At 35.9% G+C, this 12,909-nt stretch overlaps 2 protein-coding genes and 1 long non-coding RNA gene across 6 annotated transcripts; 2 read left to right on the forward strand and 1 right to left on the reverse strand.

Annotated features, from left to right (window-relative positions):
• Positions 1 to 464: 464 nt before the first annotated feature.
• LOC139192590 (uncharacterized) lies at positions 465 to 1,664 on the forward strand. Its single transcript, XR_011576798.1, has 2 exons — positions 465 to 1,110; positions 1,320 to 1,664. It is a non-coding gene; the product is annotated as an uncharacterized lncRNA (long non-coding RNA).
• Positions 1,665 to 3,016: 1,352 nt separating this feature from the next.
• Positions 3,017 to 5,314, reverse strand: LOC139191815 (uncharacterized). Its single transcript, XM_070812838.1, has 5 exons — positions 5,144 to 5,314; positions 4,942 to 4,963; positions 4,240 to 4,704; positions 3,503 to 3,930; positions 3,017 to 3,274 (listed from the first exon to the last, which is right to left on the reverse strand). The coding sequence occupies exons 1-5, from the start codon at positions 5,312 to 5,314 to the stop codon at positions 3,017 to 3,019; spliced, it is 1,344 nt and encodes a 447-aa protein (XP_070668939.1).
• A 3,173-nt stretch (positions 5,315 to 8,487) lies between these two features.
• Positions 8,488 to 12,898, forward strand: LOC103401486 (uncharacterized). Of its 4 annotated transcripts, none has more exons than XR_011576800.1 (5): positions 8,488 to 8,934; positions 9,405 to 10,295; positions 10,895 to 11,197; positions 11,283 to 11,423; positions 11,815 to 12,898. XR_011576800.1 is itself a non-coding variant. In XM_008340196.4 (5 exons), exons 1-5 carry the CDS (start codon positions 8,623 to 8,625, stop codon positions 11,957 to 11,959), a joined length of 1,575 nt encoding a protein of 524 aa, XP_008338418.3. In that variant the 5' UTR covers positions 8,490 to 8,622; the 3' UTR covers positions 11,960 to 12,898. The 4 variants fall into 4 exon arrangements, 2 of the variants coding, with proteins under 2 accessions (XP_017178634.3, XP_008338418.3); XR_011576799.1 differs by having other exon boundaries at positions 10,895 to 10,996; XM_008340196.4 differs by having other exon boundaries at positions 8,490 to 8,934; positions 10,895 to 10,980.
• The last annotated feature ends 11 nt before the right edge of the window (positions 12,899 to 12,909 follow it).

Raw genomic sequence — 12,909 nt, forward strand, 5'->3', positions numbered from 1 at the left:
AAATTTAAAAAAAAATTCAGAATTTATAAGTTGACATGTAGGGGTGGGTTTAAAAAATCGAAAACCGAAAAAAATCAAGCCAAACACCGAATCGAAGCCGAAAAAAACCGAACCAAAAAAAAATGAACCAAACTAGGTGAATCGAACCGAACCGAAATAGGTTGGTTCGGTTTCGGTTTTGGTGGTCCAGAAACCGGACTGGACCGAACCGATTTATATATAATATATATTTATTTAATTATTTAATATATATTAATTATATAAATCATACACAAATACTCAAAACCAAGAGGTTAGAGGTTTCGAACCCCTTCCCTCCTGGTTGATGAATATTTGCTTCAGCCAACTTGACAACAAGCTTTGTTTGGTATAATTGTATTAGTAAAATATTTATATTGATTCTGGATCCTTAATTCCTTATATTTATAACATATCTAAACACAAACCCTAGCCGTCCACCCATTTATTCCCATTTCATCTTCTCTGACTTCTCAACCTCTCTCTCTCTCCCACCGTCAAGAACTTATCTCTCCCACCGCTGCGATGCCTGATTCAAGAAGTTCAGGTTCGTAAAGTTGCTCTAGCTGTATCAATTTCATCGATTTTTTTCCCAATCTTGTAAATCTGTTTATTTTGTGATTGCTTCTCAATCCATTCCAAGTACCTCTTTGTTGCTAGTTTTACTCTTCAACTTGCATCTCATTTTCCACCCACCAAAAGAGAAAAACCCAGAAAATGCCCCAAAAAAGGAACAATATTTCCTTCCTTTTTTTCTGCAAATTACCAACTCTTTGTAAACTCTTGTGAGTTGTGACCAAAAACGCAACTTTCCTCCAACCCTTCTGGCCTTTATCCTTCATGGTAAATATTCAGGATCAGAGGGCCCAAAAGAAGACAACTTTTTTCTTACCACATTCCGCCTGGATCTCATTCAACACCCATAACAGGGCAGATTCAAGGGATCATACAAAACCCAAAACTCACTGCTGATTGAAAGTTGCAAAACCCAAAATCTAATCCCTTTCTTGGTGGTTTCCTCGTGAAAAATATGATTTTTCTTGGGATAAAATAAGATACAAAATATGTGGGATCAAAAATGGCGAAAAGAAAGTAAGTTGCAAAACCCACTGAATTATGCTGATGTTTGTTTAATATAATTGTTTGGATTTTCTTATAATTGTTTAATCAATCTTTCTTTTTGTTTTTGTGTTTTTTGATCATCTTAAAAAAATTGTTGCTAATGTTATTTTCGATTTTTGGTTGTGAATTTTTGAAGTTGCTGATGTTTGTTTGGATTGTTGGTTTGTGAATTTTTGAAGGAAAATTGACCGATGTTTTTCTTGGATTTGTCTTTCTGGAGCCCTATGTTGGTTGCTCGTCTGTTTGGTTGTGTTCGAACAGGTGCTCATGTCTGGATGTTGTAAATTGTAATCGGTGAGGCGTCGGTTGGTTGGTGGCGGGGGTTTTCAATGCTCGGTGGCGGGTGCTGCAGTGAAAGCTTAGGTTTTTTTTTTGTTGTATTGTATGTATTGGGCCTTTACAGTTTGTTGGATCTTTTGGGCTGTTTGGCAGGTCCTCTTTTGGGCTAATTTACCAACCAAATATATATATGTATATATAAATAAAAGATAAAAAAAGGAGGAAAAAATTGAACCGGACTGAAATCGAACCGGACTGAAACCGAACCGAAAAAAACCGAAGAAAAACTGAACCGAACCAAACCGAACAGTAATTTCGGTTTGGTTTTCGGTTTCAATCAAAAACCGAACGGAAGGGAACCGAACCCACCCCTATTGACATGTACCAATTCCCTTGTTTGGATTCATAAAACATAAAGATTTAGAATTTTTGCGAGGAAAAAATTTGGAATTTGGAACCTCCAATTCCCAAGTGAACAGTTTTATTTTCAAATTTTTATGAGTAAGAGTAAAAAAAATAAAAAAAAATTCAACATTTGGTGACCACCACACGACATGTCACAACCACTGCCACCACCCAACATCATCATGACCATCACAACTATTGCCACCATTGCCCACCATCGTCACCACCACCACCCACCATCATCACCACCATCTCCTCCACCACTACTATCACATTTCCTAACTACTATCTCTCATATATTAATGATTCTATACACTCATCAAATTTTGTACTTAAATCATATTGTTTTTTTAAGTTAAACAAAAAAGAAATTCACAAATTCTAACAAAATTTCGTTGTTTCAATTTTTATTATTTTGGAATTCCTTATAATTTTAAATTATGTTTTTAATGTGATTTACAAATTTCGATTATAAGAAACGAACTTCGGTGCATTGACATCAAGAATTTTTATTGCAAATTTTTCCATTTGTAATCCATGCTAGGGGTGGGTTCAAAAAACCGAAAACCCAAAAAAAAAAAAGGATCGAAACCAAAAAACTGAAAACCGAAAATAAACTGACCACAAAAAGGAAAATCGAGCCAAACCAAATTCCTTTACACTTAAAATGATGCTGTTTTAAACCTAAGTCCAAGTATCTAAAGTGAACTTAGACCTCAACTTCGTTGGGCTTTGAATAAACAAATAGGAAAAAACACCATCAAGAGTCCAATAGGAATTCCAATCTTAAAACCAAGAATTCTCAATAATTTGCTCACAAATCCCATATTCTAAAACCTCCCAAAAGCTTAAAGAACCCACATGCATTAATTGCAACAACTAAACCACTGGAAACTTTCCCAGCAAAAAAGACATGGCTACAACGATGGATTCTAAGAAGAGAATGTGCTGATTAGAAGCGTTTCAAATATTCTCCACAACTCAAACCACCAAAAGAGAAGAGACGTATATGGACTAGTTCAAAACATCCAATGTTTTAACAAAGCTACAAGTCTAAACATAGACTATGAAATGACCTAATTGTCCATTGTCATTGTTGTTATATCTTGTATATGTTATATCTAGTGGCGGAGCCAAGAATTTAAGACAATGGAGTCAAAAAATAGCTTTCAAAAATTGATCATACTTTCATTTATAATTGTCCACCACATGTTCTCATATTTTGGAAACATCGTATTACAACATCATTATCAATAGAATCAAATACCTTTTTCTTAATGTACACAACCAAACTATCATACAACCGTTGATCAGTCATCCTATTATGATGTGGATTCTTCACAATTTTCATCGTCGAAAAAGCTCTTTCAACTAAAGCAGTCGCAACAAGTAAAATCAATGCTAATTTCACTAGCAAGTACACCAAGGGATACTGTCTATCCCTCTTTATCTACACCAACTTTTGTGCAATGCTACTAATTCCTTTCAACGCAGAAAATTCATTATTTGCATATCAAAAATATAATTCTTTAGTTCATCTTCAAGAAGTGTGAGCTCTAAATCAGAAAAAATCTTTTGGATAAAATTGAGTAAGACGAACTAACTTTTCAATGTCAAAAGCTGAGAATAAGTTATTTGGGCTTAAGCATGCAACACAAAGAAACAATTAAGTACTTGCCTCGTTAAAACAATTGTTCAACTCTTGAAGCTGCTTATCAATAACATCAATAAAGAGATCAACACGGTAGTGATGAAGGTTTGTCAAATTTTCAACTCTACGTCGTGACCTCCCTCTAGCTATAAAGATATCAGGAATATCAATATCGTGCTTGCTACAAAAAGAAGAAACTTTATCAAGCCAAACATCCCATCCATTATCCCTAATTGCTTGTAGTTGTTGCTTACAAGCTTTGACTAAAGCCATAACACTCGCTATATCAAGATCTATCTTTTGCAATGTTTGTGACAACACATTTGTGATTCCCAATATTTCTTTCATCAGAAAGAGACTAGAGACAAAATCAAAAGATTGCAAAAGATTCAACAAAATATCCCCTTCACCTCTTTGATCAAGACTTACACCATCATCTACAATCATCTTAAGCACTTCAATTACAGAAGAGAATATTTTAATCAAGCTTACCAAGGTACCATAGTGTGAGCCCCGACTTGTATCACTTGCACGTTTAAGACTAGTTTCTTGGTTCAAGCCTTGCCCACTTGGAAGCTCATAATTTTTAATAGCTTCCATTTGGCTTGTTGTCTTTTGCTAACCAAGCAGAAAAAAAAAGAGCCAATTTGAATATGATTTTTTGCCACACTACAAGAGCAAGTTGAAGTTGATGTGCAAAGCAATGAATATAAAATGCACTTTCATTTTCTTTCAAATAAGTGTCTTAAGACCATTAAACTCACCTTGCGTATTGCTAACCCTATCATAACCTTGTCTACGAAATCTAGATATGCTTAATCCGTTTGTAAAGAATAATTGATCAATTGCATCTTTAAGTGAAAAAACAGTGGTATTAGGAACATGCTTTATGCTCACAAATCTTTCAACTACTTGTCCATTGGTATTCACATAGCGAAGTACAACTATCATTTGCTCCTTCACTGATATATCATGCAATTCATCAACCAAAACAGAAAAGAAAGTATCATCACCAATATCAAACATGATAGCATTGGTGGTTTCACATGCTGCTACATACACAATATCTGTTTGAATATCATGTGATGTTAACTTGAGATTTTGAGGAGCATTTTTAAACATCACATCTTTAATACCCACATTATGATCTACAAGAAACTTCAAAAGCTCAAGAAAATTACCCTTATTGCTTGAATCTTCACTTTTATCATGACCACGAAAAGCAAGACCTTGTCATAATAAAAAGCGAATGCAATCAAGTGATGCATTCAAACGAGTGCGATAACCAATACGTGCTTGATCCGACTGCTTATGGACAATTGTTTGACTATGTTGATTCTGATTCATTAAAGCTTCACAATGAAGTAAAGCTTGGTTGTGAGCACTATTAGGGCCTCCAACATGAACTCGAAGTTGACATTTTTTCTTCAAATTATGAAAACCTTTGCTAGTAAAATTGTCATTACCTGCTTGGTCTGGAATCTCTAGCTTGAAGAGATAACAACGTCGACAGAAAACAATATTTTTGATATGTTATACTCCAACCAAGTAGGAAAGTCATCGAACCATTTCGGATTGAAACGGCATTGTACTTCTGCAAATGACGTATATGGAAATTGATGGGTTCGAGGTTGAACCAATTCCCTTTGTAAAAAAAGCTCTTCAGACTTGATCTCTAATATTTGGATCATATTCTAATATCCGAAGTTGAAGCCCAGGATCTCCTGGAAGATTTGTCAGTATACTTTCTATGTTATTTTCATTTGAGCTTTTAGGAATATCCGTTGTAAAGGGTGAAAGGTTATCTTTGGTTGATTTTCTCTTAAAATACCTCTCCATAATTGTTTTAAATAATACCAAAAAGAGTCAACAACATAATATAAATTTGATCAAATTAACAATAATTGACTCAATCAAACTATTTGCAATCAAACACACTATTCGACAATTTTTGTCTTTAGTGGTTGAGGCTTGGTGTAACATCCCACATCGTCTAGAGGAGTGGATCCTCTAAGCCTTATATGTATATTCTCATCTCTATCTAGCACGAGGCCTTTTGGGAGCTCACTAGCTTGGGGTTCCATCAGAACTCTGAAGTTAAGCGAGTAGCGCGTGAGATTAATCCCATGATGGGTGACCCACTGAGAAATTCTCATGTGAGTTCCCAGAAACAAAACAGTGAAGGCGTAGTCGGGGCCCAAAACGGACAATATCGTGCTACGGTGGTGGAGCGGGCCCGGAAGTGATATGCCCCGGACCGGAATGTGACACTTGGCTAATGGAATTAACTAATGGAAAATTATGTCCAATGCCCAATGAAATTTGGAATTAACTAATGAAAAATTAGGGATTATATAATTAACTAATGAAATTTGGAAGGAGAAATTAGGTTCTCATCCTTCATTTTGCTACTCCTTTGATTAAAACCTTATTCCTATTCATTTTTTTATCAAGGTCCTTGGTATTAATAACATCATTAATTATTTCAATAATAAAATATTTTTTATTTCTAAATATATTCACTTAATGTTAAAAATGTTACAATTAGTATATTTATATATATGGCTAAATTTTTTATCATATATTTTTATTTTTAGTTTGTACCCTTTTTTAATTTGTACCAATTTTCTTTTCAGTTTTAATTTGTATCCATATATTAATTTTTTTTGTGCCCATATTTTATCAAGTTTTATTTGTATTTGTACCCATATTTTTTTTATTTATTTGTACCCAATTTTAATTTTTCTAAATGTACCCATGCTAATCATATGTATGTAGCATCCCATATCGTTCAGGGGAATGAATCATGTAAGTATATTCCCATCTCTACCTAGCACAAGGCATTTTGGGAGCTCACTGGCTTTGGGTTCTATCGGAACTCCGAAGTTAAACGAGTTCGCACGAGAGCAATCCCATGATGGGTGACCCACTGGGAAGTTCTCGTGTGAGTTCCTAGAAACAAAACCGTGAGGGCGTGGTCAGGGCCCAAAGCGGACAATATCATGCTACGGCGGAGTCGAGCCCCGGATGTGGTGGGGGCCTGGGCCGAGATGTGACAATTTGGTATCAGAGCCAATCCCTGCCCGGAAGTGTGCCAACGAGGACGTTGGGCCCCTAAGGGGGTGGATTGTAACATCCCACATTGCTCAGGAGAGTGGATCCTGTAAGTATATTCTCATCTCTACCTAGCACGAGACATTTTGGGAGCTCACTGGCTTCAGGTTCTATCGGAATTCCGAAGTTAAGCGAGTTCGCGCGAGAGCAATCCTATGATGTGTGACCCACTGGGAAGTTCTCGTGTGAGTTCCTAGAAACAAAACCGTGAGGGCGTGGTCGGGGCCCAAAGAGGACAATATCTTGCTACGGCGGAGTCGAGCCAGGGATGTGGTAGGGGTCTAGACCGGGATGTGACAATGTACCATTCATGTAATTTTTTTTCAAAATTTTAATCTTAACATGTACTCATTTTTAAATATACCAATTTGTTATATGTAAAATGTACCCTTTTTTATATAAAATATATTCAATTTTTTAAAATCCATTTTTAAACTTATATGGGTACATTTTTTTTTCTTTGATTTGAGAATGTATCCATGTTAAGTTTAATTGAAGAAATTTACTAATTTTATTAAGCCTAATATCTTTTTTTTTTTTTTTGTGATTTTGAAGAATATACCCATGTTTTGATACAATAATTTGTTGGTTAATTTTTTATGAATGTACCCATGTTTACACACACACACACACACACACAATAGTATGTTTATATTTTAATATTTTTAAGCCCACAAATTATGGTTTTTTATTTAAAATCTCATTAATATAAACAACTATAAATTTCAATTTTTAATTTAGAAAAATATAGTAACGTACATAGAAATAAATTATCACATTAATTTCAGGGACTTGGATCAAAAATTGAAAACCAACAAGGTTTTAGTCAAAGAATATTCATAGTTAGGAACCGCATCCAAAGTCTCCCAATTTGGAATAAACAAATCATGAGCATATTTGCATATGCACTAAAAGAATATACAATTCGACTAAATTATACTACATTCAAGAACTTTTTTCATGCCCAATGTTATAAATGGATACGAGGATGATACTCTGCCCTTCTTAGACCTAATTCTAAACTGGAATTGAATGAAAAACTGGAATAACTCTCAGACCTAATCTTTATTTTATTCATAACTGAAATTGAATGAAACCCTAAAAACCACAATAAATCTAAGATAACAAAATTGTCAATGATTGGAAATTTGGAGTGGAGGGTACCTGATTAAACTTGACGAATAGAGCAACTTAAAATTTGAATGGATATGGCGCTAGTGGTATGGTGGAGTCGCGCACGTAGAGAGAAGGCCTCAAATGTGTTGTGGTGGAGCAGTTGTTCAATGTTAAAATAGAAAAATTATTAATTAAATTTTTTTTTTAATTTTCTTATGTTTTGTTGCTGCTTGGCTGAAGAGGTTACATGCGGGATAACTTGTTCCATGTTGGGTGACCCAACTTGGGTCAATATTTGTTGGCCATTGTGGCCTACGCAACCATTGGCTCCGCTAGTGGTTACATCTTCAAGGCCCCATAAACCCTCAAAGCGTATTTATGGATTGACCAACTAAAGTTCAAAGAAAAGGATCAGTACCACTTCTAAAAAGGGTTTTATTTTCCATCACGGGCTGACATCCTATGCTTTCATAACTCCAATATGGTGTTCTCAATTACAAAGGAGATAAGATCAAAGTTGGTTTGCTTTATTATTACAGAGGAGATAAGATAAAAGCTAGTTTGCTTTTATGACTATCAAGACTCATGAGGAATGCTATGATCAATTGTTTAGGTGTGTGACATTGATAAAATAAAAGAACCGAAACCCAACCGAAAAAAAAAACAAACAAAATAAAAACCAAACCGAACCGAATCGAATGAAACCGTATCCATCTATAATATTCAACTTTCTGGCCACGTGTCAAGACCTAAAATTCAACTCCCCTAAGAATGAGCAAGAAACGACACGCACCAACTTCCGTAGACTGCCTCCGGACTCCGAAACCGCACCTTCACTGTTCCCCGCCTTCCAGCTCCACCATTTCCAAAGTTCCCCCACTATTAATCCAAAATTAAATAAAAAAATATACTAGAAAATGGCTTCTCATAGCGCCAAAGACGACGTTCTGCTTCGCCGTCGTCCAATTCTTCTGCTATTACTTCAACAGAACCCAAGGCGCAATCGGAGTGGTGGAGCTCAGTGGTTCAGTAGCAGAACCGAGTCAGCTCGGACCGAGTTCGGCTCAGAAAACGCGTACGAGGTCCTAGGTGTTTCCGAAACCAGCTCATTTGCCGAAATCAAAGCGTCTTTCCACAAATTGGCCAAGCAAACTCACCCGGACCTCGCCGAGTCGAAGACCGATTCCGATGCTTCTCGCCGATTCGTGCAAATCCTCGCCGCCTATGAGGTTTGTATCTTCGCTGCTCCAATTATCTGAGCTTAATTATACATATAATCGCATTGTTATTGCAATTAAACTTTGGATTAATTATCATATATAATCGCATTGTTTTGCATTCAAAAGAAAGAAGTCGGTCTTAAATTTTGAAATTGGATTACTGAAAAATGGGTGGATTATTGCAAGTAAATCAAATTAAACTTGCTATATTCTTCTCTCCCCCAAGAGCAAATGTGCAGGAACGCGTAAAGATTAAAGTATCCAAATTAAACTTGCTTTCATAAACAGCTTGTGCCGTAGTCTTAAAGCAAGGGAATACTGAAGGAAAATATAGTGAATACTCTTAGCTTGCCCCGTACAAGCATTACGTGTTCTTCTTTGAATTAGATTCTATGAGCAATAGTCCCGAAAGGAATTTATAAATTACCAGGAAAACACAGGTATTCTAATCTGACTGTATAACTGGTAATGGATTGCAGATTCTTTCGGATTGCGAAAAGAGGGCCCATTACGACATGGACCTGTTATCTCAGAGAAAGCTTGTGCAGAAACATTCTGAGCAAGTCATGACATTCAGCATGTATAAGGGTCATCTAAGTACATATAAGAAGATGGAAGTTGTTGAATGGTTGAAGTGGTATAGACTAGCTATAAATGATGTTTTGTCGGAGAGGAGGGTGGTGGTTGGTACAGGTTATTTTGATGTTCTTGAGAGAGATTTCTATTCAGCCATACATGCGGCTTACTATGGCCCCCTGATAGAGTCTATGGAGCTTCTTCCGGACTGCTTCGAAGCTGAAGAGAGGTCTGTGTATGAAACTCCAGAGGTGCTGCATTTGGTATCAGGCCGTGACCTTTTTGGGATGGTCCGTCTGGGCAATAAAATTCCAGAATTGTCATATTACAACAATATGAAATTGAATTATTCCACATCTGCGGGTTTGGGAATTTGTCTTTCTGTTGAGGACTTTAGCATCAGCAGGAACTCTGGTGGCATTGATGATGTTGGAAATGCAAATACAGAAACCTGGGATATCAAAAATGACCCACCAGATGCATATAAAGATTTAGAATTGCATCTATGTGGAAGGGTGGTTGCTACAGCCACCAGAGTCCCTCCAAAAAACAACCGTGATGGGAAACAGAATGAAGAGTCTGATCGCATTCATGTTTTTCTCAGCTGTAATGAAAATACTGTGCATACCAACAAAGGGTTTTCTCAAGATTCATTTTTAGGTGGTGCCGTTGGATCAAGGATTCTGTTGGGTACAATAACAGGATTAGGGACTAGCTCTGAAGAAGGGTCCTGCTTTGTCTACAATAGCAGTGGTTCCAAAACCCATGTGATTATGAAGCATAGAACATTGCTGGTTCGTAAACCTGGTTTCTTCAAGTTATTTTGCTCTGTCTTTCATCCTTATTGATAAAATTTCTTGCTTAAAGTTAATGTATATATTTTTCAATATTACACTTTCTAATTTTCCATACTTGATTAGAGGGTGATTCTGCAGATTTCAGATCCTGCATGATTTAAGAAGTTTCTAATATATTCTAGTGGTGCATAATCTAAGATGTACATGCACCAAGTCATAACATATGGTTGCCAATGGTTCTTTAAACTAAAATGGGTTTCGTTGTACTGATGATTAACCTTTTTGTACTGGGTAAGGCATACTGGGAATCTTTTCTTTCAAGACATTTCATTTTGCCTGCATGCATATTATATTCCAACATGAACAGTTTTTGATTCAACAGGGCTTCTTTTTGTACATACGTATACCATTGCATGAAGCATCTTGTTAAGAACCATTATTGCTCACCATATATACCTGCCTGGTATTAGTTATTGTTATATATCTATTTATGATTGTAAATATATCTGGATAAGAGGTGCTTATAATATATATTATATATAGACTATATTGTTGGATTAGTATTATTCATGTATTTATTTTTGTAATTTTTACAGGTGAAACACTTGTATTGGTATGAATTGGGAGAAAAGGTTTCTGTTTGTGAGTGCAGATGCAGTAGAGCTCGGTTGCCACCAAGCAAGTAAGCTGTGACATCTGTATGAAAGAACATTCTGATACTTTATTTTCAAGTCAATGTGCCTCCATATTTTTTCTTTCTTGCAAGAATTTGATATGGTTTTGTCATGCGCAATTTTATTGTTTGTTCATTGTCATAGTCGAGGACTTGAACAAAGTTAGAAATCTACTTCTGTGTTCTCCAGTGAGTCTGTTTTACATATCAACCCAACAATTTATTGGTAAAATTATCATTTTTGTCGTATTTATGTCATGTGAGATGAGTCCAGCATATCAATAAATTGTTTTCTTAACTTGTATGAACAGATTTTGGCTGTTTGAGCCTCGCTGTGGCATGCATGACATAGGCGGTTGGTATATTGAAACATTTGGTAGAGATAAGAAAGGCCGCATGTTGCCATCTCAACGGTATTGGGATGGCTTTGATGCTGGAAAACAATTTGAAAAGTAAGTAATGTCATATGCGATCTTGAGCTCTATTTCATAATTCACAATTTTTCTTAAATCTAGTGTATAACTAATTTACTAAACAGAATAGGGATTGATGCTTAACTTGTATTGAAGCAGGTCAACTTATACTTTAAATTTAGTGCAAAGTGAAATTTAAACATTTATTTTCTAATTTGTGAATGGTTATTTTTTTTATTTTTTATTTTATGTTGGCGTGTGTCTAGTAAAAAAGCCACCATTCTGAACAATGCTGTTGTCTTTCATTTTTATAATTGAATTTGTTCAGGGGGATCGATAGGATATTATCCCTCCATTAGTTCATTATGACTTTACTTGGTCTTCTCATACATTTAGAAATGCACTTACCATCCTCTTGTGGTGTGTGTAGGAGACTCCATCCTGCGATGTATCTTCTTTCTCTTGCATATAGAACTTTAGATCTTGAAGATGCACAAAGAAGGAAAAATACATTCAAGGATGTCGTGGACAGACGACTTTTTAAAATTCTCAATTGGTGCAAAAGACTTATTTAGGAGGTATACTAGTCGGGGAATTACGCATTGGGTGTTCCTCCAAGTATTCAACAGTGCTTTGCTCTAATCTGGCGTCAGAAAGCTTAGACAGCAGCAATAAGTACAAAACCGATGGTTCTATATCCTGCTATCAGTTTTTACCATGAACATATATTGAAGGGCATTTGTCTTGACTTTGCAGAGCTTGTCTGGGAGGGATAGCATTCGAGCCTAACTTATACTATGATATGGCATAGCTATTTGTATCCATGATCACAAATGGCTCTTGGCATATTGTTGAAGGCTACAGCTCATAACCAGTGCTAGAAAGTTGTTTGCAGGGGTTTATGGACTTACACAGTTACACTAACTTGGTTGATCTATCTTTGGGGGTAGAATGCTTGAGTTCTGACATCAGAGGCTCTGCTTCTTATTTCTCAAAAATGCCACTGGTCAAGGTTGTTTGGACGCCAAGTATGACTGGCACTTATTTTCCAGATATCATTTCTCTGCCCTGTTTTTTGGTGTTGATGGAGACGAGTTCACATACTGCTATCAAGTTTTGCAAGATTATCATTTAGATATTTGTGGAAGCGTGTCTGTCTAGTTGTTTCCGCAGCTGTTGTTCTGATTCCTGAAGCCGTTCTCAAGAATTCCTGTTTTAGGCGAGAAGAGCATGCATTACATACATCTCAACTTCATGAGTCCAGTGACTGAAGAATTATGGTATTTAATGTGCCTCACATAGCAAATGATATATATATATATATATATATATATATGTATGTATGTATGTATGTATATAGTACATTTTTCTTTTTTTCGTTCCCTGTTCTTTGGTTTATCATGGATATTTACCATGACAACTGCCGCTTCTTTGGAAAGTTGATCATCTTTTCCTCTCCATTAATGGCATAATGTACAGTACAGAGAAGTAGTAAAGGAAACTTAATTGCTCAATTTTTGTCACA

Source organism: Malus domestica, chromosome 15 (genome assembly GCF_042453785.1).
Source record: "Malus domestica chromosome 15, GDT2T_hap1".
NCBI lineage: Eukaryota > Viridiplantae > Streptophyta > Magnoliopsida > Rosales > Rosaceae > Malus > Malus domestica.

What these genes read in the sequence shown, in the direction of transcription:
- LOC139191815 (XM_070812838.1), bottom strand. Translation starts at nt 5,314, where the DNA reads ATGGAGAGGTATTTTAAGAGAAAATCAACCAAAGATAACCTTTCACCC. An exon ending in AGAGATTCCAGACCAAGCAG is followed by an intron (nt 4,705 to 4,941) that starts GTAATGACAATT and finishes TATTATGACAAG; the next exon opens with GTCTTGCTTTTCGTGGTCAT. An exon ending in TAGGGTTAGCAATACGCAAG is followed by an intron (nt 3,931 to 4,239) that starts GTGAGTTTAATG and finishes CTGTAATTGAAG; the next exon opens with TGCTTAAGATGATTGTAGAT.
- LOC103401486 (XM_008340196.4), top strand. Translation starts at nt 8,623, where the DNA reads ATGGCTTCTCATAGCGCCAAAGACGACGTTCTGCTTCGCCGTCGTCCA. An exon ending in AAATCCTCGCCGCCTATGAG is followed by an intron (nt 8,935 to 9,404) that starts GTTTGTATCTTC and finishes AATGGATTGCAG; the next exon opens with ATTCTTTCGGATTGCGAAAA. An exon ending in GCTGGAAAACAATTTGAAAA is followed by an intron (nt 11,424 to 11,814) that starts GTAAGTAATGTC and finishes TGGTGTGTGTAG; the next exon opens with GAGACTCCATCCTGCGATGT.